The 27,226-nt window shown below is 30.5% G+C and overlaps 1 protein-coding gene across 2 annotated transcripts in view; it reads left to right on the forward strand.

Annotated features, from left to right (window-relative positions):
• LOC123302475 (segmentation protein cap'n'collar) overlaps nt 1-26,901 on the forward strand; it is a 78,082-nt gene extending 51,181 nt beyond the window's left edge. The window contains exons 4-10 of one of the 2 annotated variants that reach the window (XM_044885401.1): nt 21,839-22,188; nt 22,632-23,102; nt 23,769-24,344; nt 25,746-25,932; nt 26,018-26,205; nt 26,408-26,581; nt 26,741-26,901. In XM_044885401.1, coding sequence (XP_044741336.1) covers nt 21,839-22,188; nt 22,632-23,102; nt 23,769-24,344; nt 25,746-25,932; nt 26,018-26,205; nt 26,408-26,581; nt 26,741-26,872 — 2,078 coding nt within the window. In that variant the 3' untranslated portion in view covers nt 26,873-26,901. The remainder of the gene's footprint in view (nt 1-21,838; nt 22,189-22,631; nt 23,103-23,768; nt 24,345-25,745; nt 25,933-26,017; nt 26,206-26,407; nt 26,582-26,740) is intronic. The other variant, XM_044885402.1, reaches the window with a different exon arrangement.
• The last annotated feature ends 325 nt before the right edge of the window (nt 26,902-27,226 follow it).

Here is a 27,226-nt window from a genome sequence, read left to right on the forward strand (position 1 = left end):
TATTATCAAAATTATCAGAAAGTGAGGGCTTCCTTCAAAACTTTCCCTCTAGAAAAGGTTTATTATGCCCAACAATGACATTTGCAGTCGAGTAACTTGCCGCGTTCGTATGATAATTTTTGCCAACATATTTAATTATAGACGTCGAATTCGCTCTGGTTCGTTTCTTTGAGTTACGGATTTGTGATTTGTTTCAAAATGCCAATTGTTGTCCACGTTGTAACTACAATGCAATATGAAGTATTGTGAAGTGAATTTTGTGATCGGTGGCTTGCCCAAAATATTGTATCGCGTGGTATAGAAAGAACCTTCGTGTCAAAAGTTGTTTTGTAAAAAGAAGATTATTTAATTGCTTACATCTTTTATGTTTATCGATCAATATTGATATTCATTTCCAAATTTTAACGAAAGATACATTGAAATCACCATCAGGACAAAGGCCGTTTATTGCTCTGATCTTGGAACAATTTATAGAAATTTTCTCTGTCATGATATAAAATTTTAGAATAAAATATTTGACAAAGTGAGTCACTTTACTGAAAAATCTTGAAGTAATATAGACTCTGTTTCTCTGGAGAAAAACTTTCGAATATAGTAAGGGGCGTTGATTTAATTTCTCCCTATAATCCTAAAAAGAGGGTGGCTTTTGTTTCTACCCTTAATAAATTAAACAAACTCTAATATCTTCATATTTAAACAATCAAAGAATTGTTCATTTATCATTCAGAGAGATAGTATTATCTAACTATCATGAGGAAACATCTATCTTTTTAAACAGACAACCATTTATAAAAAGACAGAATTTATTTAAGCATACGATCCGATGCGAGTTATATACGATTGTGATTATCGATGAAAGACAAATGATTTGAGTTTGAAACGGTGACATTTTACATAAACGGACACAATAACCATTTAATATTTATTATTATATAAAAAAAAATCAACGTATAAGGTATACCTATGTATCGGTACAAGTTATTGATTTTATCATAACCTCAAAATTGTTATTATGTAATTGATAGTCGATATGTAATGGAGGTCTAATCAATCAACTGTACGTAGGGTATTTATAAAAAAAAAATTTATAAATCTGATTAAAGAGATTCACATGACCTCTATGTATACTTGGGAGTAGTTTAAATTCATTTACTTTACTAAGGAAAAATCTCTTAGTTGAGATGCTTACTGGTCACAGCCCCGGATCTACGTTAAGAATTTTCGGACGGTGATTTGTGAAACGTGCGGACAGGAATTGTCGTGGACAAGATCGTACCTCTTCCATTCCTAGACCCTTACTTTAAGTCCTATTGTGAGGAAATCGTGGAAATGTACCGAAAAATGCCGGCACTGGTTGGCTGTTGCTGGCGCAATTTTCGGTACATTTCGTCGATTTGATCCTAAACAGTGTTGCCAACTCAACTAACTTTTAGATAGATCTACCAACTTTAAATATCTTATTCAAATCCACTACCTCGCAAGAAAATTGTATCAACTTTTTGAGCTTATAAGAAATTAAAAATTTTTTATCGACATTTCTATTGTCCTTTCGTTAATTAAATACTTACCGAAGAAAAATTTTAAATTGTTTAAAGTAGTTCGACCGTCACATGACAAGTCAAGTTAGCAATTACATTTATATTCTTAGAATTTAAATCTAAGTTATGTATAAAAATAATATTTGTATCACGTAAATGTAATAAAATATCGTAAAAGATAAAATTTATACGTCAATTTGACTAGTTTTTGATTTTGCTCAAACAGCCGAAATACTTTAATCAAAATATTAGGTGAAGGATCTTTGGTACAGAGTGACAAAGTTAAAGAGCATCATAGTGAGTTTCGTAAAAAAACAGAAATATTAGATCTACCAAGATCTAATATCTCTTTTAAGCAAGATTTTCTGAAAACGACCAACTTTTTAAATCATATCTACCACCCAGACTGATTTTGGGTTGACACAGTGCTTCCATTAGGGCTCTAAGAAGAGGTCTAAGAACCGAAGAGGTTTGTGAAGAAATAAATTATTATGATCTGTATATGGCAGTAAAAATTACTTATTCATTTTAGAAATTGTTGATATGTTTAAACGCCGACGCGCTGCTATGCAACTACAACAGTTAATAGATAATATTGATTTCATCAAAATATTTTTTTTAAAAAGTACCGCCAAAAATATTTTTGTTGTACATTTATATCTTTCATAGAGATTGCATTCATTTCAAATATTATATGAAAATTTTTTAATTGGAAGATTATTACCGGAATAGAGTTTTCAAATTTAAAGAGGGAGGGAGTGTTTTAAAGAATAGCAGGATTAGCGCCATCTGCGATTAAAATACATTTATTTGTGTGATAAGATATAAGATTTGTATGATTTTGGCCGATTTCGAAAATATTGCAGTCGTTTACAATTTATTTTCATGGGTTTAAATTTTTCATATTTAAATATTTTCATGGGAAAAATAACTTTATAAAAATTAGAAATTTAATATTTGAATTTTGATCGAATTTGAAAATACATTTGAATAGAAAAATTTTTATGAAAACAGTAAACTTATCTGAAAATATTTTCCCCGGACCTTCGATAATTCGAACCTCAATTGAAATTACAAAAAATTTCGAGTTAATGAAGTTTTGACTTAACAAGTAGTTCGAAATACAGAGGATTCAAAAATTTCAGCTTGACATCTCTTATCGATTTTGAGTTATCGTGTCCACAAACAGACGGGCAGACGAACAGAGAGCCGAAAATAGACTAATTAGATGATTTTATGAACATCTATACCAAAATTTTGTTGGTAGCATCAATATTTTTAAGCGTTACAAACTTGAAACTAAACTTAGTATACCTTGATATATTTCATATATTCGTTGTGTGCGTAGTCATGGTAGGGACAATTAAATCGATGCCAGCGCTTCCAGTGAAAAATTTTGGCGATAAAGGAGGCTGTAATGACTAATTTGCAGTTCTTTGCATGTTAATGTTATAGAAAATGTCAAATTAAAATGATTGAAAAACACTAATTAATTAAACTTAATGCATTAAAAATTGTGAAAATAAGAAATCAAATTGCACAAATATTATTTTTCAAATGTAACTTATCATATTTATTTATTTAAATTTGTGAGAAAATAATATTAAATTTTCAATGTAAGTCATAAATGCAATCCATACAATTATATATTTATCCATACAATTCTATAATTAAAGTAGTGTATCGTTACCATGGAAAGGCCACCAATATAACTCACGCACGGTGCGAATACCTACATGGTTTAATAATTACTGAACCTCCTAGAAAATTTTTCAATGTGTTTTTTTTAGAGTAAATTTTTCTTTCGAATTTCAAGTAAAATCAGTTAAATAAAGAAAAAAACAGTGTCTATCTCAAAAACTTATCAGATACATCAAAAATCTACTAAAAATGTCAAAACATATATTGGTTACATCAAATTATACGTAAAACTGTTGACATAAACGGTAGCAAACAGTATTCAATCATAATTATTTGGGTCAATATTTTGATAATATACAAATTTTTTTGAAAATAAAAGTCAATATTTAACTAAAAAAAATGGGTTAAAAATAACATACACACAATTCAAAAAAAAAAAAGAAGTCAGGTAAATATTTGAATTACTTAAGAAGATGTATGAGGTGTTTTTAAAATTGATCTCCTGATCCACACAGTAGTCTATTTATTGTCAAACCGATAACTTTTGTGTCAATATTATCTCTCAATTGTGTTTTATACAAATTGGTTTCAACGACATTCAAATATTGTTCCGGTTTTATGCTTTTTTGTTGATAAGATTTTCAATCGGCATTTTGTTAAATAGTGTGTAGGTTAATTTGATAACATTGCCGCGCTTATTTATTTTACTAATTTATGAGAGGAAAAACTGATAGTAAAGTGTTTTCCATTAAGAATGACAAGTCTTTAAAACTAATCCATTTGTATGTATAAACAAGTGAAAACAAACAATTGACTGAGTTTATTGTTGAAATACCACGTATAGACAGTGTTGATTACTCTATCACATTACACATACACACATGTCACACATACATAACTAATATTCCCATATAATACATACTATATACAGTTTGCGCAAAATTTGCGCTATTACGGGTAAACAATGATGTTTACGAAAAAATGTGTCAAACAAAATAAAGACTGATCCACGTAAAACGATGATTCAATAATATTGACTCTGTGAGATGACATTGCCTTCAATATTTTTCCATCAATATCGATTGAGGATTGTTTTTGAAAACTCACTTTTTTACGAAATAAAATCTTGAGTAGATGTTAAGAATACTAATACAATTTCATCTTTAAAAACCAGTGAAGACAAACAATTAACTGAGTTAGTTGTTAAAACACCCTGTAGACAGTGATTACGCAATCGTTTGTTTTTTACGTCATGTAAGTAAAGAAAGATAGCCCCCTCTTACACACAAAGTAATAAGAGTATCTTTGTTCTCATTCCCTCAGTGCATATAGTATATGCTATAACAATTAAACATATACATAATATATGTAATGTATAAGTTTAAAATATATACAATACGTGTATACACAATATATAATGTTTCTAATCTAATTTGTGGCGTCCTCACAGGTAATTAGTGATGCTAACAAAAAAATATTTCAAACAAAAGTTGTTTATTTTTTTATAAGGAATATTTTTTACATTTAAACTTTTGTTCTATCTCTAACGGTTTACAAGATTTACAAGACCCAATTGACCTATGTTGCTCATTTACAAACTCGACCTCACTTTTTACGTCCTGAGCTATAAAAATTTCAGCTTGATATCTCTTTTCGTTTTTGAGTTATCGCGTTGACAGACAGACAGACGGACAGACAACCGGAAATGGACTAATTAGGTGATTTTATGAACATCTATACCAAAGTTTTTTTGTAGCATCAATATTTTTAAGCGTTACAAACTTGGGACTAAACTTAACATACCCCGATATATTTCATATATACATGGTATAAAAATTGAAGTATCTCCTATAAATCAGTTTCCCAAACAAAATTTTTTTTTCAATACCATCGTAAGAACTATAAACGAAACTTGAACCATAAATTATCCACTGATAAAAATCATCATAAAAATCATATTTAAGAAAATATAAAATACTTAAAAATCCTTTTCGATTTCCCTTAAATTTAAATTTATAATTTCGCTCCCCGTAAGTCATTCTTAAAATTGTTCTTCTTAAAAATCTTAAAATATTTCAAGTACAGTTCGATAATAAGATATTTTCGTTTTTATATTTCCCAAAAAGATATAGTGAAGAGTTTTAAATTTTCTTCGGCCACCCAAATATAAAATTTAATATTTTACAAAACAAACATTTTTTGTTTCGAAAATATTGGCGAATTATTTTCACGTCTTAAGGATGTATACGCATGACACCAATGTTTGATTTAGCTTCAGCTTAGGTATCTTGTACAAATTTTTATGAAAAAAATAATTGAAAATCGAAATAAAATACATTACTTTCATTTAGGAATCTCAAAAAATGACATATTTTGAAAGTTTTTGATAATTTTCACTTGGAACGAATGAAAATGAATAAAACAAATTTTTTAATTGAAAGTAAACATATTGGCAATGGCATAGAAAAGCAAAAAAACCAAGTAAAGGATGTAAGAGCAGATTAGATTTAGGGTTGAAATTGTTTTTACCTTATTTTCAACTTTGATGATGAATTTTATTATAACTTCATGAATGTAGACGAAAAATAAGAATAAAATTTTTCGATATCTTCCTTGAGTTTCGAAATATCGAAAGGTGAATATTTAAACAAAATTTTCAATTTTCGATGTTTTGAAAATTACGCCAAATCTCGAAAAATTTTATTCTAGCTTTTCGTCTTATATCGTCAAGTTATTATATAATTTATCATCAAAATTAAAAATGCATATTTTTTAAATTTGTGCCCCCACTACCATGCTTATACATACTTAAAACAAAATTCTGGCATAATTATTTTGATTCGTACCATTTCCACAAAAATTTTTCGCAAGCAATTGAAATCGTAAACGTAAAAGAGTTTTTCGTAAAAAAAAAATAATTTTGACTCAAGAAATTTTTTGAAACTCAGAAATTTTAGTTTTTAATACACTTCGTTTCCAAAATTTTGTACCACTAGAATTTTTCAAATCGTGAATAAACGTAGAGTAGTTTTTCCCCCAAAATTTTTCAAACAATTTAATAAAAAACCAGAGTGAGATGGAGCATTATATTTAGGTACAACTATCTTTCTTAAATACACACATACATATGATTCGATGGTGAGTACCCATGGTAGGGGATTTATCTCTTTTACACAGCGGGGGAATATTTGTCGGCCATTTTGACAATCTACACCATATTCCTTTAGTGCTCATAATAATACAGAACAACGAAAACCATAGCAAATGATTTTTTAAATTTCTCTCTTAATAAACAAATCAATATTTATTATGTAAACAGCGGCTTAATTTTTCCCGCATGAAAATTCAACCAAAAAAACCTAAGTGCTTACAACCTTTTTCAAGTGTTTTCCATAAATTTATTTTTTGCTTTAAGTGTGGTAGTGTAAAAGTGTTTGTGTAATAGTGTACGAAAATTTTTCGCTTTACGGTGGTGGAAAAATTTTTCGAGAAAAAATTTGGATTTTCGAAAATTGTGATTTTTTCTTTAATTATGAATCAAAGGTAGTGACTTTTTATTTAAGGTTTAAAGTTTTTTTTTGCGAAGACAATGAAAATTAATTTGGGACATTGTTATCGCATTTTTTCTAGATTGTTCGAAGAAAATTCGAGCTAAGAAAATTGATTGTGTGTTGTTTTTCGCATATATTTGTTTATATATAAAATGGCCATGATATATTCTTTTGTTTTAAGTATGTTTATAAAATGGCCGACATATAATTACATATTAATAATTTCGAAACATTTTTGATATTAAGTGAATTTTCGAGACATTTTTGGACGTTTTTAGAAAACTAAAAACATTTTTTAATACAAAACATTCCTTAAAATAAGTAACGTCAATTTTTTTTAACAAATAATTTATTTTGTAAATTTGCTTTCCACAAGTATTTTAAACGGTTTCGAACCTCGAATAATACCATTTAAAATGACACTTTTTAAATCTAAATTTAATCAATATTATAGGTTAATCGAGTTTCTATCGAAAATAGGCGAAAGTTTCATACAGCTTTTGTCTTTTTTGCTTAAGGGAAATTTTTGCTATAGGTGGTCCCGTTATTTTTTTTTTTTTTTTTCAAATTAAGAAATTCAGCTTTCAAGAACTATTTACTTTTTGATAATCTTCGAAATTTTCTTGGATAAAATACCTACGTGATTTAAGGGTCATCCCTCGAAACAACTTTTTCGAAATAATCGATTCAAGAAATAATATTTTTCAAAAACAATTTTCATAAGAATATTTCGCTTTTGAAAAACTTTTTTTAACAATTAATCGAAAAATAAAAATGAGCAGCTTTGCACTCGCAGGTAAATATCAATATTTTCCCGACTAGAAATTGGTATGGGAAATTGATTGCGGGCAACTATGGTTTCCCTATTAAAGTCCATAAATGGGAATTTGTTCAGAACCGAATCAAACCCTTCATAACTTGACGCCCGAATCGAAGAATCTTTTTTTGGTCCTGACCAAGGTATACCATCAAAGGGGAGTCTATCAAAGTATTTAACTATATTGCTTCAAAATTTGTAGGAAATTAATCAGCTTTTTTTCTTAGAAATTATATTTCGATGGTCTTCATTTTCCTTCTTGAAAATAATATTTGAGAACAGAAAAATTTCCCATATTTCTCAATTATCTTAGTTTTTAATTTAAAAAGAAAATTTAATACCTTCGAAAAATTGGATGAAGCCCGCATTTAATGAAAACATAGTGCAGATTTCTAGTTTCAAGTCTAAGCGACGCGTCCTCGACGACCGATTTCTTTAACTATGGCATAATAGGTATACTTTCAATTTGCTCAGAATGAATTTTACTAAAATAAAGAATGTAATTTTTGAGATATGCGCCATTTTTACGCGTCAAAATTTCAGTTCATCTTATTTACCTAAGTCTACTTTTAATATGATTTCGAAGGTTTTCCATCTAGTTGGAAATTCTTACCTTTAAATAATCGCGGTACAAAATTAAAGATGAATTACTTAAATTATAAACAGATATTAAAATATTTATTCAGATGCAAATATAATTCTGGTTTCTGAAACACTTTTCTGAATTTTATTGTCTATTTCCAACCATAATTTGAAATTAATCCACCTTCTTGCGATATCCTTCTTGAAATTTAAATTCTTTAAGTAGGTAATAGGTTTGTTTATTCTTAAAATTCCAGAAAAAATTAAAATTCAGAATTTTGCCTATAGCAATTTAAAGTTTATTATTTCTGAGACTATAACTGTATAAAGTTTAATATTCAGAAAACTCACTATGATGTTTAAATGTTTGAATCTATATTATTTGCTTATTAACCTTTTATTTTTAAAATTCAGAAATTCGCGTAAATTCAAAATTCAGATTGTTCTGAATTTACCGAAATATACACGTTTTTGAAATTTCAACCTGTATAGGTATAGGCTAGATTCTGAAATTATTGAATTCATTTGCTTAAATGATGCTTTCCTTTTTGAATTGAAATTGATATGAATTTTTAATGCCTATTATCCATCTATACTTATATGAATTTCTTTTTTGAATTTTTTAAAACTGGAATTTTAACGTTTAATTTCTTAGATGTCTATAGGTTACATTCTCTAAATTTTAGAATCTTAATTTCTAAATTTTTATAAATTCAAACAAATTAAAAATTAAATTTAAATTTGAAATTATATATAGAAATTAAGATTCTAAAATTTAGATATTAAATTTTAGAATCATAATTTCAGAATTTTTATAAATTACTAATTAAAAATTAAATTTGAATTTGAAATTATATATACTTAAATAAATTTTAAATTTCTGCACGAATTTTTGAATTTTAATCATCATTAAGTTTGCAGTTTTAACAACAAATTTTAGAAAATATTAAAGATATTTAAGCTGAAGTTAAAAGTTTAAATTCCACTTTTAGAAATTTCAAAAAAGAAATTAAACCAGACTGAATATTTGCCACCTATTAAGGCTTTTTTCAATTACAATTTTAAGATTTATCTAGATATACTAAGAGATTTCCGTTTTTAAATCTCTATAAAATTAAGATTCTGAATTTCACATAAAAAAGTTTCTGAAACTATGAATATTTCGCTTGTTTTTTAAATCAAAAGATTGTGCAAGTAATGTCTTTGTTTCCAAAAATTTCACCAAATTTAGATTCGCATATTTTATCTATAAATTCTACAAATATTACTCAAATGAAATATTCTTAATTTCTAAAACAAACCTAATTATTACGGCGATTTTCTGCTCGATTTTATAGATTTTAATTTAAAATTCTGAGAGTCACGTACTATGAATATCTAGATATATTCTTGTATTCGGTTCGATTAAAAAAAAATAATAATAATCCATCTGCTAAAGCTTTTTTTTTTTTTTGAAATTTCTCAAAGATTCTGAAATTCGCATAGAATTAAAATTCAAATTTCTTAAGAAAAAAGTGATATGAATGGGTTCTTATTTAAGCTTGTTTTCAGCTCGAATTTATAAAGCTATTTCCATCAGTTAAGACATTTTCTGATCAAAATTTCTCAGAAATTAAAATTCGCATTATATAATGTTTAAATTTCTGAAACAAACAATTCTCAGATTCGCGTACATTTCTATGAATAATTACCATTTTACTCGATCGGTTAGATTAAAAACAAATTAATGCATCTTCCCAAACAAGTCTTTTTTTTTTAATTTCTCAAAACTTAAGATTCTGAATTTCACATAGAATTAACGTTCAGATTTCTGACGAAAAAAAAAACTCTGAATATGTTTTATTTACGTTTGTTCTCAGCTCGAATTTAAAACTACTTCCATCGGCTAAGACATTTATTCATCCAAATTTCTCAGAAATTAAAATTCGTGTTGTATGTTTAAATTTCTGAAAGAAATAGTTAATATTCTGAAATTCGCACAGAATTTAAGTTCAGATTTCTGAAGAAAAAAAATATGAATAGGTTCTTATTTAGGCTTAATTTCAGTTCGAATTTAAAACTATTTCCATCAGCTAAGTCATTTATTCATCAAAATTTCTTAGAAATATTTAAAAAATTGTTATATAATGTTTAAATTTCTGAATCAAAATATTCTCAAATTCTGCTGAAACAAGTCTTTTTTTTTTGAAATTTCTCAAAAGTTAAGATTTTGAAATTCGAACAGAATTTCGATCAGCTAAGACATTTATTTATTAAAATTTCTCAGAAACTAAAATTCACATTAGGTACTGATTAAATGCTGAAACAAACTATGTAATTTTTTTTACGCCTGTTTTCGCCTATATGAATAAGAAATTTGGCAAAATTCGAATTCAAATTTGAAATTGAAATGAAAAAACTTGACCCAAGAACCAAGATTTTTTAACCAAGAATATTTTATCTTATAAGGAGAGGGGAAAAATTTTCTTGGGATCAGAAAAAATAATTTATTTGTCTCCATTTTAAAATGCAATTATTGAGCCATTTAAGGAAGCTATTATTCCTCTGATATATTCTTAAACTACGCGCATTATTTTAATTCGAATTCGAGTCGTATCAAATCCATAATTCTTTTAAAAATAATAAATCTTTCTAGAAACAAAAGAATAAATTATTGTAAGACAAAAACTAATTATTTCGCCTAGGTCAAATCATTTAAAATGAAAGTTAACATGTTATTTTTTTCATTCCATTTTGGAATGGCAACCCGCAATCAAAAACGAGATATCACATCAAACGAAAACATTGTGTAACAAACAAGGCCAACACTATATTAAACAAAGATAGAAATAAACAAAGCAAAGGCACCGTTCTATATAGTTATACAAACAAACGGACTAGATGGAACGGATGGTTTTATTGGATGATTGCTGAATTTTATTCAGAAGTCTCCCAGACATGTTGGGCGGAGTTTAAGTATTCTTGTTTAAACCTATCACAGAATAGTTTAGGGGTTGTGTTCTTTTATACTACAATACTGGGTGGCCTCCCTATGCTTCCCTTTTACATTGATTTTTTTTTTTTCATTCATCCCTTAATTTTCTGTTTAACTGTTTCTTGTATTTCTTTTCGGGAATAATTCTTCTGGCGAATTCTTCTTTATGCAGATATGTTGTGTAATATTTTTGTGGTTTAATGTTTTTGTTCTGTGAAATTCTTGTTGAATCATGCTGATTTGCGTTTGTTTTGTGAAGTGATTCGATTATTTTTTTGTGGTCCTAGGTCTGGGACATTTAACTATCTATAATGTTTAGGTAAAGATCACTTTTTTTTTTTAAATGTTTGGGTTAATTCTATGAAATTTTTGTGACGTCATTTTTAGGAGAATTTTTCGATTGTCATCGTTTTGATGCGACCTATTTATACCTATGTTAACGATTCGTAAGGTAGCGGAATATGTTAAAGCACACTTTACTTCAAAACGCCATAAATTCTCTAAATTTAATTTTTTTTAACGGTTGAAACATTTTAGCTTAAATAATTACTCTTCGTTTATAAATTTTATAAACTTAAAAGTGGTGATGGGTTATGTTAGGAATATAGCCCATCGCTCAGATTGGGCGAAAATTTGTTATAAACAACTTAATTGCTTATAAAACCATAGCTCTTAAACTATCGAAAATTTTAATGAAAATTTTTTTAATTTGATTAAATCAGAATTGATTTATACATTCGAGTTCGATTGCAATAACTCAAGTTTTAATAGAGATATTTGAAAAAATAAAAAAGAATCTTAGGCACGGTGGATGCCCGATCAAATTTATACACTGGACTGGGGTTAACGATATTTTGCCGGGTTGGTTGCCTGGTTGGGTCAATAGTAATCAGGGTAGCGCATTCAGCTGTTGCGGTTGCCTGTTCGGGCTCACGTACTCGGGTTCACTTTATATACCCGGTCAGTTGCCCCGGTTGGGCTAAGATATTCGGGCTAGGGATACTAGTTACCTTGTAGGGTTTGCATATGTTGGGGCAGTATAATCAGCCCCGCTCTGTCACCTTTCATGGTTCAAGACATCGGGCCTTCTTTTCATTCCCTGATCGGGCCCTGGTTGCAAATCGGGCAGTAATCGGGCACTTTCTACCAGGGATAGATGCTATAAAAACAATTGTACCTGCACAGAGGTGATGAATTTATTAAGTTGATAATTACGTACTTAAATTCAGATTACATTGTTATACCATGTATATATGAAATATACATAGTATTACAAGTTTAGTCCCAAGTTTGTAACGCTTAAAAATAATGATGCTTGGAAAAAAATTTTGTCATAGGTGTTCATAGAATCACCTAATTAGTCCATTTCCGGTTGTCCGTCCGTCCGTCCGTCCGTCCGTCTGTGGTCACGATAACTCAAAAACGAAAAAAGATATCGAGCTGAAATTTTTACAGCGTACTCGAGGTCAAGTTCGTAAACGAGCATCATAGGTCAATTGGGTCTTTTGTCCGTAGGACCCATCTTATAAACCGTTAGAGATAGAACAAAAATTTAAAAAATGTTCCTTATCAAAAATTAAACAACTTTTGTTTGAAACATTTTTTCGTAAACATCACTGTTTACCCGTGAGGGCGCCAATTAGGCCGAAATTTTATAATATGTGTACAAACTATACACTAAATGTCGGTCGGTAATGCAGAAACCTATAAAGTCATTTACATATGTACTATACTTTATTAGTTATGTATGTGTCACATGTTTGTATATGTTATGTGATAAAGAAATCAACACTGACTATGCATGGTATTTCAACAATTAACTCAGTCAATTGTTTGTTTTCACTTGTTTTTGTTTTAAAAATTAATTTATGTGAATGCCCTTGAAATTGCAATGAACTATAAAACTAATAAAATCAAATAATTTATAATATTAAATTCATTGTGATTTTTCAATAGTTTTTTATAGTATTATTATATATTATAATTATTTTTATATAAATCAAAACACAATTGATTTATATGGGAAAAAAAGGTTATTTATATATTTTGAATATGAATTATAATAAACACTAGCTCGACTCGTACGGAATCCCTATTCCGTTGTTACCATAACCCGTGGCTAGAAAAACAACAAACGACAAATTTCGTAAAAAAAGTGGTGAACAAAATCTCTTCGAGAGTATTAGGAGAACATCTGTAAAAACTAACATGTTTGCCAAATAAACTGATTATTGAAATTTATGATATTTTTTCGTTCAAATTATTTGTGTAGCGTGTTTTTTTTCTAAGCGGTACATTTTTAAACCGTGAGTATATTTTTCGTCAGCTAACATGATAAGCTTGAAAATGAGGGGTTAATCATGGAATTTAATAAAGGAATAAGGATGATAAGGGTAGGACAGAAAAAAACTTGCTAGAGTGATTGTTTTGGTATTTTTTTAAAATCAAAACGTAAATTTCATACATTTTATAGTTTTTGCTAAATTAAATTAGAAATTCTTTGCCTGCACTCTTATAAACTATCTTTTTATACCATTCTTCATAAAATCACCTAATTAGTCCATTTCCGGTTGTCCGTCCGTCCGTCCGTCTGTGGACACGATAACTCAAAAACGAAAAAAGATATCGAGCTGAAATTTTTACAGCGTACTCAGGACGAAAAAAGTGAGGTCAAGTTCGTAAATGAGCATCATAGGTCAATTGAGTCTTGGGCCCGTAGGACCCATCTTGTAAACCGTTAGAGATAGAACAAAAGTTTATATGTAAAAGTTTTTCCTTACAAAAAAATAAACAACTTTTATTTGAATCATTCTTTCGGAAACATTACTGTTTACCCGTGAGGCGCAACTTTGGAAAAAACTCATAGAAAGGTATTCATTTTCTCCAAAACTATAGAAAAAGTGTGCTGAAAATTTCCGGGTACCTTCAATTTGTGGTTTTGTGAAAGTATTCGACAATTAAATTTTGGCGGGGTCACAGACCCTGGAATCCGGATTTATACTGGTGAGAACAGTGGCCTTTTTTTAATGTTTTCGTGTGGGGGCCTTACCTTAAAATTTATTTTTCTACTATTCCTTCTTTCCTCCCTCCATCGTATGGGCGCCCTTTTCCTAAAAACTTTTTGTCAAAAATAATTTTAATTTTGTACCCTATATATAAAATACATCAGAGTATATGTAGTTTAATCCCAAGTTTGTAACGCTTTGAAATATTGATGCTAGAAACAAAATTCTGATATAGGTATTCATAAAATTAACCTAATTAGTCCATTTCCGTTTGTCTGTCTATAAACACGATAACTCAAAAACGAAAAGAGATATCGAGCTGAATTTTTTATTATATCGTGTTCCCAACCCAACAAGTCGGTTTGAGTTCGTAAATTGCCCACATGGATCCGTTGGGTCTTGTACACCGCAAGAGAAAACTACTTTTAAAAAAAATTTTCTGCAAATAATTTTATTTTCCCGTAAAAGTCTAAATTAGGGCCAAAATTTAATTTCTGATGATTAGTTGAAAAATTTTAGGTAGCTTGATTAATTCTAATTTCATACTAAACTTATCAGATAACTGAAATTTTGATTTTAGTCGAATTTTACTTTTTTTAAAGCAAGGGAGTGAATCATTTTTTAACCGACTTCAAACCAAAAAAAGGAGGTTCTCAATTCGACTGTATTTTTTTTTTTAAGTTTGTTACCACAGAACTTTTTACTGGATGAACCGATTTTGATGATTCTTTTTCTGTTTGAAAGCTGGTGCTTTCCATGTGGTCCCATTTTATTTTGGTCCAATTCTGACAACAGCATCCATGAAAAAACCATAAAAGTCTTAAATTTGCATTAAGTATGCACGACAAGAGGACGAATAACTCAATATCACGCCAGCCGATTTCGATGATTTTTTTTAGTGACAAATTAGTGTACTTCAGATTCACTAAAAATCACAAAATAAAAAAAATCTTTTAACAAAAAGAAAACCGACTTCAAAAGAAAAACTTTTCCAAAATAAATTAATATGCACTAAAAAGTAAATAAAATAACGATAATATAATGCAGTTTAAATTATTGTTATTTTTGGAGTCGGTGGCGGCCAAGTTAATATAGCAAACTGTTCTGTCAGAGTTGTTTCCTTGGCTGACACCGACTCCAAAAATAACAATAATTTAAACTACATTATATTATCGTTATTTTTTTACTTTTAGAGTGCATATGAACTTATTTTGGAAAAGTTTTTCTTTTGAAGTCGGTTTTCTTTTTGTTAAAAAAGTTTTTTATGTGAATCTCTAGAGGAGGACAACTGCCCCTACCTACCCCTCTTTGGCGACCCCTCCATGAACCTTAATGGAAATAAACAACAATTATTGAATTTTTGGCTCACATATAAGTCTTAATTTGATAGTAAAATATAAAATACTCGTTATCTGCGAACAGGACAAATCAATTTATTTTCTTAAGCCTTATTCAACCAAAAAGGCTCAATAGATTTGAGGACAATACATCAATAATTACCGTGCTTTACCTTATGTTCAACTTATTATCAAAATTCAAAAGATTCACATTTTTTCAGTAGTCATGATTTGATAATTTTGTTCAAAAAGTAAATGAAAAATTTGTGTAACATGTTTATAATTTCAAAAAATTTTATTAATAATAATTTTTTTTTTTTTGAAAAATACTTCTGTCAAAAGAGAGAAATAGAAATCTCTTGAGACTCACAAATATTACAAAGAACAATTACTAAGCGGCATTCGTTCAAAATTTTACACGCATACATATATATAAAAATATTTTTAAAAGAGCCCTACAATCATTAATCATAAATATTAATTTTTGGAATATTTCAAAATTGACATTACCCCGATAGATGATAGAATCCATTAATAATATTTTTGAAAAAAAAAAAAAAAAACTAAATGTAATATTAACTAAATATCAATAAAAAAATATTTTTTTAGCATATTTATTTTTAAGAAAGATCAGTAGCGGATTTAGAACGTTAGCACTCGCGTTATATGAGCATTTTGCTTACGCTCGATTTAAAACATAAATAATTTTTATTTTTCAAATGGCATATGTGGTTGAAACTTTTTTTATTTTCATATAATGAAATCAAAACAAGTAAAAACAAACAATTGACTGAGTTAATTGTAAAAAGTGTTGAAAATCAGTGCTTGCTTTATTTTTTTATAAATTAGAAGATTTTAAAAAACCAATAGCTGCTACCTGGAAACAGTGACGTTTACGAAAAATTGTTTCAAACAAAAGTTGTTTATTTTTTAAGAAGAAACATTTTTACAAAAACTTTTGTTCTATTTTTAACGGTTTACAAGATGGATCCTACGGAAAACCTAACTGACAAATGTTGCTCATTTACGAACTCCACCTCACTTTTACGCCCTGAGTACGCTGTAAAAATTTCAGCTTGATATCTTTTATTCGTTTTTGCGTTATCGTGTTGTCAGACAGACAGACAGACAACCCGGAATGAACTAATTAGGTGATTTTATGAACACCTATACCAAAATTTCGTTCGTATCTTCAATATTTTTAAGCGCTACAAACTTGGGTCTTAATTTGGTATACCTTGATATATATTTCATATATACAGGGTATAAAAATGAAATAGGAGACATATTATTATCTTATGTTCCCAAAAATTTATATAAAAAATTCCATCCCAGAATTTATCCCTAGGGTTTTATATCATGATCCTGTTCAGTGTAAAACAAGCGAATATTCAATGTCCTATACGCTGAATGCCGTTATCGTTAGCTGAGTCATTTGTACATACGAATAAGACAAAGAATATACCACCTATCTTTTTTCATCTAACGTGTTGATTAGTCAGCCAGGTAAAATCATGGGAAGAAGTTACGTCGTAATCAGTAGAGTTCTCAGAATCTAAGTAGTTTTAGGGGGATTTATTTATATTAATACATCGGAAAAAATGTAATCGTATCCCATTTTTGAACGTAAGGGCTAAAAACTTCAGAACCCAACCAACTCCTCTATAGTCGACAAAATCCGGGTCTATAAAATTTTCGGTCTGCTTTTTTTCCGAGTCTGTTTTATCCGATTACCATTTTAGTGTTTTGAAATGCAAGTTGCTTGGACGAAGTCTTAATTCTGCTTAATTTTTGTTCAAAAGTTCTAAATCGATGTTTTTTGAAATGCTTTTCGAATTATTCTAATTTTTCTATATAAAAAGTCTATAGAGCCTAAATGGCCCTAAATAGAGCGGTCTAAGGCGTTAGTCTTCGAACGCTGGACTATAAGACAATAAACTTAGGTTGCGGGTTCGAATCCAGCCAGTGTGAACCATTATTAATTAATGGGAGTACAGAATTGATTACATTGTCGCCGCTTGGATAAGAACGAAGTAACCGACTCAACCCACATCAAAAAAGTAATTGTAAATATGAATGTAATTTAATAAATAAAGATAACAAAAAATGATGTGGCTGGCCTCTGTGATAAGGCGAATGTCATAAAAAACGGATGTTAAACCCCCATTATTATTTTTATATTTAAAAAGTCAATGTTGAACTTGAAAATTGAGCGCTTAATACAGATTACCCCCTTGAACATTTTATTTTAAATCCGCCACTGACTAATATCAATAAAAAAACATTTTTTTAGCATATTTAGTTTTTAAGAAAGATAAAATAAAAAATTCTCTAATTGAACCGACTCTTTAATTGGTTTAAAAAGATTTTTGATTTAGATATAGGTACTCGAATGATATGAATCTTGATGGACAGAACATTTTTATGTATTGTCTTTGTGATGTGAGCGCAAATTGACCGTCCGTCGGGGCCGTCCTTATTGAAATCAATGTCATCTTCACTTTGAATTCCATTTGTAAAATGAGTGGCTTGCTTTGTGTGTAGCTAAGTCAATGAAGGATTTCTTAGATCAATAAAAATCAAGTTGATTTTTATAAAACTAAGGATGTATGAGCGTGGAGGTATGATCAAGTAATTTCAGTTAAACAATTAAAAAAAAAAATTTTTTCTCCATTTTGATAGCGAATTATGTTATAATTTGAAAATATGAGACGAAAGATAAGTATAAAATTTTTCGATATCAGCGAAATTTTCATAATATTGAAAATTATCTTTACCTAATTATTTAGCTTTCCATATTTCGAAAGGCAGATATCGAAAAATTGTTTTCTTATTTTTTAAGTTATAATAAAATTTATCATCAAAGTTGAAAATAAGATAAAAATAATTTCCACCCTAAATCTAGTCTGCTCATACATCCCTTTTTATATAGAATTATAAAAAATTTTCAAAAACTTTTTGATTTTTATTTGTTCCATTTGAAAATTCTCAAAAACTTTCAAAATATGTCGTTTTTTGAGATTCCTCCATAGGAGCCAATGTATTTTATATCGATTTTTAATGACTTTTTTCTTAAAAATTTGCACGGTTACCTAAGCTGAAATTTTAACCACATATTCTTTGAGTAAAAGACTACCTACAAACAAATTTTGAGCCTTTAAATCAAACATTGTTGTCATGCTCATACCTCCTTAAATAAAGTTAAATAATATTTTTAAACATCGAACTAAATTTTTTTGAAGTTCGATTCAAATATTTTTTATTATTTTCAATTTTGAAAGACCTTTCGCCGTCTGGTATTGTCACAGAAATAGATTTGCCCCTTAGGTTCCTATACTTCCACGCAACCCTGGATAAGACGTCTCTGATTATCATTTGTTGCACAAAAACGGGATACAAGACAAAATCTAAAACTAAGACAATTCAATTTTTCCCAAATGAGTGCTGTGATTTAGTGTGTTTGTTGTCTTTGCTAAAATTTTATTCGTAATTTTTTTTTTTGGATCACTTAATATTTTCAAAAGAATTTTCATTGAAATTTGTGAATTGGTCGAACTATGTCAACTCTTTCCAGCACGCAATCTTCAATACACAAATTTTTAATTCCAAATATACATAAATCCACGCACAAATATTTTACGAGCATATTATTTTCAACAAAATACAATTGAAATATGATATAATCAAGTATGCTGCCAATTAATTTTTGAGATAAATATATGTATAAGTACAGCCAAAATCAGTTATAATGACACTGAAGAGACTGTAAGAGGTTGCTCCAGAAAGTACTTGGTTTTTTGAGGGAATTATTAAACAAAGTATTAAAATTTTTTAAACTATTTTTACGCCAATTATTTAAACCTTTTTTATTAGTTTTCAAAACTAATGGGCTCTATAGCCTAAGTGTGTCCTTCGTGGACAGCCAATATAACCTAACCTAACCTATTAGTCAAAACAGACAGCCTTAATGTTCAAAATAGTATATATTGGTCGTTAAAGACGATTAATCCTAATTATGGTTGGTTATTATAACCGATATGTTGTTTTACAATTGGTCTTAATAACCGATTCGATTATAAACGATGTGCCGCTATAAATGATTTTGATTGTACAAGTATATAGAAGTATAATACAGTGAAACTTGGTTAAGTGGGACCTGGATATGTGAGAAACCTTCATAACTGGTATTCATGCTGAGGTCCCAACACTTTGACTATGTCATTGAATTATCTCTGTTAGCGGAACTAAGCAAACCTCTATATCTGAGATTCGTTCTTTCGATTTTATAATCATAGTTACCTCTATAACTGAGACAGCGAGTGAATTTTATATGTTTATTTGAAAAATGCTGAAGGCTCAAATCGTTATCAATAACTGAAGTTAATATCCGTTTATGAAAGTGGGAAGACATGCGATGATGTCTGTATCGAATTTAATGTGCCAAAATCTACTCTTTGTAGAATAATTCAGAATAAAGATAAAATTCAATCACAATGTTCTGAAAACAAGGAAAACTAAAACTTGTACGTTTATCAGAATATCCCGAACTTGAACAGTGTTTGCTAACATGAGTCAAGCAACTTCGTAACAAAAACGTTCCGGTAAGTGAACCGATGATTAAAGAAAAGGCACAATATTTCGCGCAAAGACTCGGTTAGTCTCGGCTCTATAACTGAAATAACTTGTACTCCGACCTCTATTGATGGAACCCTCTATAATTGAGACAGATATTTATTTATACCTGGATATCTGAGACACTGGGTAACTGGAATACCTCTATAAGTGAGATAAATTTTCAGGTCTGATTTAGCCAGGTTTCACTGTATAGGTATGTTAAACTTTGTTTGTGCATTTTGAAAATTTTTAAGTACTATATGATTTTTCTGTACGTGGGTTGTGAGCTCTGCTATACTTTTTCAAAATTGCAATTAAAAATCGTATATCACTAAAATTGCTATGAAGTTTTAAAAACCATTTTATATTTTTCCAGAAAGTGAAATTACTTTGAAATTTGAGATCGAACAATTTTGTAGTTTAATTACTTGTATACACTTTTAATAAATTTTTCACCTTTTTGTTTTTGTACTAGATTTTCTGAAAGATTTCACACAAAATTATAGATAAAATTTCGGCTCATTTCCATACTTATCTCTTGAATGGCATCGATGAACGAACAGTGCCGGTAAACCCATGTTGGGGCCCTTAGGTGATGTAAAAATCAAACGCCGCCGTGTATTCTTCAGCCTTTCTCATAAAAAATTTCCTTTGGACTGGACACCACCTTGTTGCGCCCTTGCCTTTGTCAAATTAACAAATTTGTCTTTTTCTCTTTTGACCTTTTCTCGGGCTCCCTAGGCAGTTGCCTTATGTAAGGATGAATTTTTGTTGCCTAATGGTTAATCCGTCACTGGTTTTGAGGATAATTCTTGTAGAGTGGACTATCGTTTTCAAATATCCCCAAAGAAAAAAGTCAGCAGGCGTCAATTCGCAAGATTTAATATTATAATTTCGTTTCATTTTCGTTACGGAAACGTTCTTACCACATAAAATGGAACACTATACGTGTAAACGTAGGATCTAAAAGGGGCGTTAATTTATGTATATACAAACTTAAGTACATTAATATTAACTACCATCTATACAATTATTTATGAACTGAAGATTTAGTAGGATCTATAAAGGGCGTTAATATATGTATATACAAACTCAAGTACATTAATATCAACTACCATCTATACAATTATTTATTAACTAAATTCATGCAAGTCTAATATAGTTTACATTTTTAACGATAGGTGCCACTACTTAACTCAGACAAAAATGAAAATAAGCAAATTATTATTATTATTTTTTTTGTTTATTATTAACCGGCAGATATGGTTAATGAAAATTTGATATATTTGAGAATATGGAACATAAGCGTTGTTAGAATTCAATTATTGAGATGTATCGAGGCTTATTGAAAAGTCATAGAGACATCGGGGTAATCCCATCTAGTTATTTACTTTGTTTTCTCTTATTTACTCTGTCATTAAAAAAAATTTATTAATTGATTTAGTTAATTATCTCGGAAATTAGGCCCCAGATCGAAAATTGGTAAAGAGCTTTTTCGTTCGTGTTTATAAGCTTATTTAGGAAGTCAAAAATTGTGCAGTGAATTATAGAACACCCTGTATATGAACATTATTTAAAATAGAGAATCTTAAAACTCAAAAATATACCTTTAGCATTGGCCGATGCAAACATCGTTTCTTCCAATAATGTCTTACGAAACTTCCACTGAGTACAAATATGTATATTAGGCGGGAAAAATAGGGGTGAGGGGAGAGTATATGAGACGAATTTATAAATTACCATAAATGAATTTAACCACTTTTCTTTTTTTGTTTATAGGGGAATATGTATTAAAAAGTGGTATAGGGACCGCATTGCCTTCTGGGCATTGCGATAATTCCTTACCATTACCTTTAGAGGATCTCGACACATTACCATTGTCATTACCAGATCTTCTATTCGAAGAGAATCTACCGATCAGCGATTTTGATGAAGAGGAATCACCAAAAGTATTATACGATTCTGATATCCGAGACGAAGCATCACCATTATTGAATGTGTTCGGGTCATCCGATTCAAATAGTGTTGCATCAACATCGGCTCAACCTGACCCAGGAACAGACGAAGAAGATATTCTAACAATGATACAAACGGCACAATTTCATTCGCCACATCCTCATGCATTTCAGGTAAACTATTTGTTATAAAAATGATCATAAAAGTCGAAACATGTCACTTGAAAATTTACATAATAAGTACTCAGAATGAAGAGCTGTCTGGAACACCTTGTAAACCTGAATTTTTCAGAGAATAGATAAATTTCCGAGAATAGTCAGTGAATTTCATTCACAACTAGGGAAAATAACAAAAGTATATAGGGTGGGAAGTTGGTAAATTTTCTTCACTTCATGAAATTTAGGGGGAAATATCTTGGATTCTGGGGGAAGGAATAAAAGCTACTTGTAAGTGTAACCATTGGGAATTATATCATTCTTTTGGGAATATTAGGAGGGAGATTTCTTGTATTCTGGGAACGGATAAAGACTAATTTTCATCATGGGGAATTATATCATTCTTTTGGGAATATTTTCCACGTAATCGAAGCTAATATTGTCTCCTTTTTTGTCCACAGAATCATATGAATCCATATGGACGCATGAATGAACAGAGATGGCAGGATGTGGCTGGTTTATTAGGTGACACACATCATGGCGGCAGTGTTGTACCACATGGAGCCAGTGGCATTTCACATCATCCAAGTGGTTCACATCATGCAGCAGCATTTAGCGCACATCATGCTGTTGCCGCCTTACACAATCTAGGACATGGACATCATCCGCACATGAGTGCATACGGACCCAGTGCACATAATGTGACCCTTGGTCCGACTGGCGCAACAATGCAAGATCCAACAACACATCACCATCATCATCATGGTATTCCGCCAGCGCCCTTTTCGAATATTACTGGCACCAATTTAGGTACAGCGGTTGCGACATCGATTAATTTAACAAATACTGCGGAAGCAATTGATGCTGGTGCCTCGGCATCCTATAAAATGGAAAATGCAACGAATCCATCACATGATATTATGTATTTTCCGGTGAGTACACATGATTTATTTTTCCAACTACGATTAAATCAAAGTTTAGTTGGGGGGAGCGGTGCTGAAATTAACGAAATTACCCATTTATGATATTATTCATGATCACTTTGATATTACACAATTTCCCAGTGAGGTCCATGGCATGTTTGCTTAATAAGCGCTTAAGATCTACTTCTCACGGTAAGTTCAGGCTGTTTTGGCATTGTGAGATCATTTTGATATTAAACCATTTCCCAGTTCTTTTCTTCGCAAGCCTTTTAAAACAACTCCACTGTCCAAGAAAATTTGATAGGTTCTTTGATTTTTACCCACTCTAAAGTAACTTTGATGGTGAGTCTTTTTCGTAAATTCGTTATTCATAGCTACCCCTAATTTGATATCAGTGGCAGATATGGCTTCTAAAATAATTTGGCTACCGGAGAAAATGTGAAAGGTAATTTTACTGCCTTCTTTCGCATAAAATAAGTAATTTTCCTAGACTTAATAACTTCTTTAGGAGGGTATTCGTAGCTATCCTCAATTCATTATCCTTAACGTCAACTTACTCCATTTCAAATACCATTTGAGGTTAATACTTTAAATGTTTGAAGCTTGCTTTAAGGGGACTTTCTTATTTAGGATTACGAGAAAAAAAACACTTTTTCATTATTTTTTAATTTTCAGAACACATCCTCCGAAATTAGCAACGCAACGGACGGATTTCTATCATCAATCTTAAATGATGAAGACCTCCAACTGATGGATATGGCAATGGGCGATGGAATGTATCCAATGCGTATGTTAGACGGCAATCAAACTGCTTTAGGCGCAACCAGCGGTTTAATGTCATCCAGAATGGACATAGCAGCTGCTGCAGCTTCAGAGCGTATGGACGCATCGAGCGACAGTGCTGTGAGTTCAATGGGTTCGGAACGAGTTGCATCTCTATCCGATAACGAATGGGGTGACGCCACATCTGATTCGGGACATACCGCGGCCGATCACTATATTTTAGACTACGCAAGTAAATATCGACCATATGATTATAGTTACACAAATCGTGGGCCACAGACACCGAATAATTTATTGGGTACATCGGATACACGACGTTTAAGTTCTTCGTCTTCCGTCGCCCAGAAAAAGCATCATATGTTTGGTAAACGATTCTTCCAGGATCAACATTTGCAATCTCCACCATCGAATATGAAATATGATTATAATTTGACATCCACGACACCTATCGATATACGGAACGGCCAAGTAAGTTCACTTTTAGATCTTTCAATAAGATCTCAAAAAAATATTTTGCTTGCACTAAATTGTCCCAAAAGTATGTCCTTGTCACTGCCATCTGGGTTTTTCTGTCCATTTTCTAAATTCCACTCCTCGACTGCGACTTTTTCCAAGATGGAAGTTCCATGATTTTACTACCTTCTTCCGCAGTAAATTACTTTGATGGTAAATAACTTTCCCAGGTCTAGTAACTTCCCTAGGAGAGTTTTCGTGGCTATCCTCAAGTAATTTGGCCTTATGTATCCTTTTCGTTAATTTTCTTAGATAAAAACCAATATGCCACGGCTATTTTAAAACTTGTAGCCGCTATGTCCATTCTGGATGGCATAAACCGCTAGTTGCGCCTAAAGCAGTTTGATTGCCGTCTAACATAGGCATTGGAACATTCCATCGCCCATTGCCATATCCATTAATTGGAGATCTTCGTCGTTTAAGATTAATGATAGAAATCCGTCGGTTGCGTTGCTAATGTGTTCTGAAAATTAATAACAATGAAAATTAATGAAAAGTGTGGTAAAATGTGATATTCAGTCACTATTACTTAATAATTTAATTCTGCGAAGTACAGAAAATAACTTTTCCAAAAGTCTGTACGCATTGACGTCACACCGCAATGTAAATTGAGCGAGACTAAACCGTTTAGCCAAACCTTAAACATTTTCGATTTAAGGAATGTTTTGAGACGACGCAAAGTTGAAAAGAAGCGTTCATTCGACGCTGTTGTCACAGATAAAACTGCCGGAACGCGAAGCATCTTGAATGCAAATATCGAGTGCTACAAGTCAATTTTTAACTTCCTGTCCGGCAAGGCACTTTCGTCAAGGTTCGCCGACCTAGATGTCATAGAAATCATCGTACAAAATTGAAGAGTATAGTTCAAAAATTTGAGCGCAAGAGTCTTCATCAACATTTGTCTTTTTTTTTTGGGAAAGAAACAAGCAAAATTTGATAAAATATTGCGATGATTCAACAATCGATTGTAAGAAGCACAATCTGTACATTGACGCGAGCCTTGTCTTTCGCAATTCCATTTCGTATTCATCGCAAATTTCATTCACGATTTTGAAAATTTTTCTGAACTCTTCTCCAGCGTGAATTCGAAACAGCATGGACAGTTAATTAGTCAGTGGAAATGCTTTTCATAAATGAAGAAGGGAGTTCTGAAAAACCAAAACCTCTCCCGTGTGCACGGGCTTGGTTGTGTCACTTACTCCATTTGGTCTCTGTTTTGAGCCATCTAAATGTTTGATGCATGCTTTAAGAGCTTAAATAATTCAATAAATCAAGGAAGAATAGAAGGAAGGAATGTTGATGGTCCCCAAAATTAAAGTGTACAAACAAAGCTAATAATTCATTCTTTATTTACAGTCAATTGGATCAGATTCAGCCCGAGCAAAAGTCACAGATACAAAATTCCCATGCGCAATGGATCATCCTGGACACTTACACAGTGGACGTTCCACATTAGATCACATTCATCACAATCACACATACAATCTACCACCAGAGAGTACTGGAACTATGCAAAGACCAGTGTTCCGAGACAAAAGTAAAGGTAGTCTCCATTTTGGGTGACTACAATACACCCAAAATAATTGTAAAATTTATGTTATATTAATTTTTGGTTTTTTTGTTTTCAGTTAAAAATGAAGATGAACCTCATCTAACTAGAGATGAAAAACGTGCGCGAGCTTTAAATGTGCCATTATCCGTTGACGATATTATTAATCTACCAATGGACGAATTTAATGAACGGTTATCGAAATTTGATTTGAGCGAACCACAATTGAGTTTAATACGAGATATTCGACGCCGTGGAAAGAATAAGGTAAGATTTAAAATATTTCCCGTTTCCTTTTTAAATACTTTATCGACTTTTCGCTATAATTAAATCGCTGATTCCCTGATTTTGAATAGATCAGAAAGTTATACCATTGAAGGCCTGGGAAATTGGATCCATCTCTTAATATTTTTTCTTAGAAAAGTTAAAACCACCACATTCTACATTAATTTTTTTTCTTTTTTAACAGGTGGCAGCACAAAATTGCCGAAAACGTAAATTAGATCAAATATTAAGTCTTGCCGACGAAGTTAAAGATATGCGAGATCGTAAGAATCGTTTACTTGCGGAACGTGAATTTATGGTCAGTGAAAGGCAACGTGTTAAAGAGAAATTTACACAATTATATCGTCATGTTTTACGGGTAAGTTTTTTGAGTCTTTTTTTAAAAGATCCTTTATTTCCAATTGCCTTTACGGCACTACCGCTCGAAGAGGATTCTTTTCTCTTAAAAAAAACCCAAAAGACCCGAGTGTATATTCAAATATTCTGACGTTAAGTAAAATATTTATTTTCTTTCCAGAATTTACGTGATCCAGATGGTAATCCCTACTCACCAAGTTTATACAGTTTGCAACAATCAGCAGATGGTACTGTAATCATAGTACCAAAATCCAATATCACAGATCCAAAAGACAAAAAACCACCCCAATAATTGTGGGGGGCTTGTGTTTAAATTTAAACCACACAAAAAAATACAAAAAAAACAAATCTAAATGTCTAAAAAAAGCTAAGAATTTTTTCTGATTTCGTTTTTATGTGATTTTGAGAGTGATCCAGAAAAATCTGATACTCGATAAAAAATTATTTTCGCGAAAATAACGATCAAATTTTTTTTTATATGTTATAATTTGTACAAAAGAAAAGAAAAAAAACCGTTCGATTTTTACGAATTTTTCCATAAAAAAAAAAAGAAATTTTCAGTGTAAATAAAAAAATAAAAATAATCTCTTCGAATTTTTTTAATATTTTTGCTAACTAAGAATGTGGACTCAAAACTCAAATTAAT

Source organism: Chrysoperla carnea, chromosome X (genome assembly GCF_905475395.1).
Source record: "Chrysoperla carnea chromosome X, inChrCarn1.1, whole genome shotgun sequence".
Taxonomy (NCBI): domain Eukaryota; kingdom Metazoa; phylum Arthropoda; class Insecta; order Neuroptera; family Chrysopidae; genus Chrysoperla; species Chrysoperla carnea.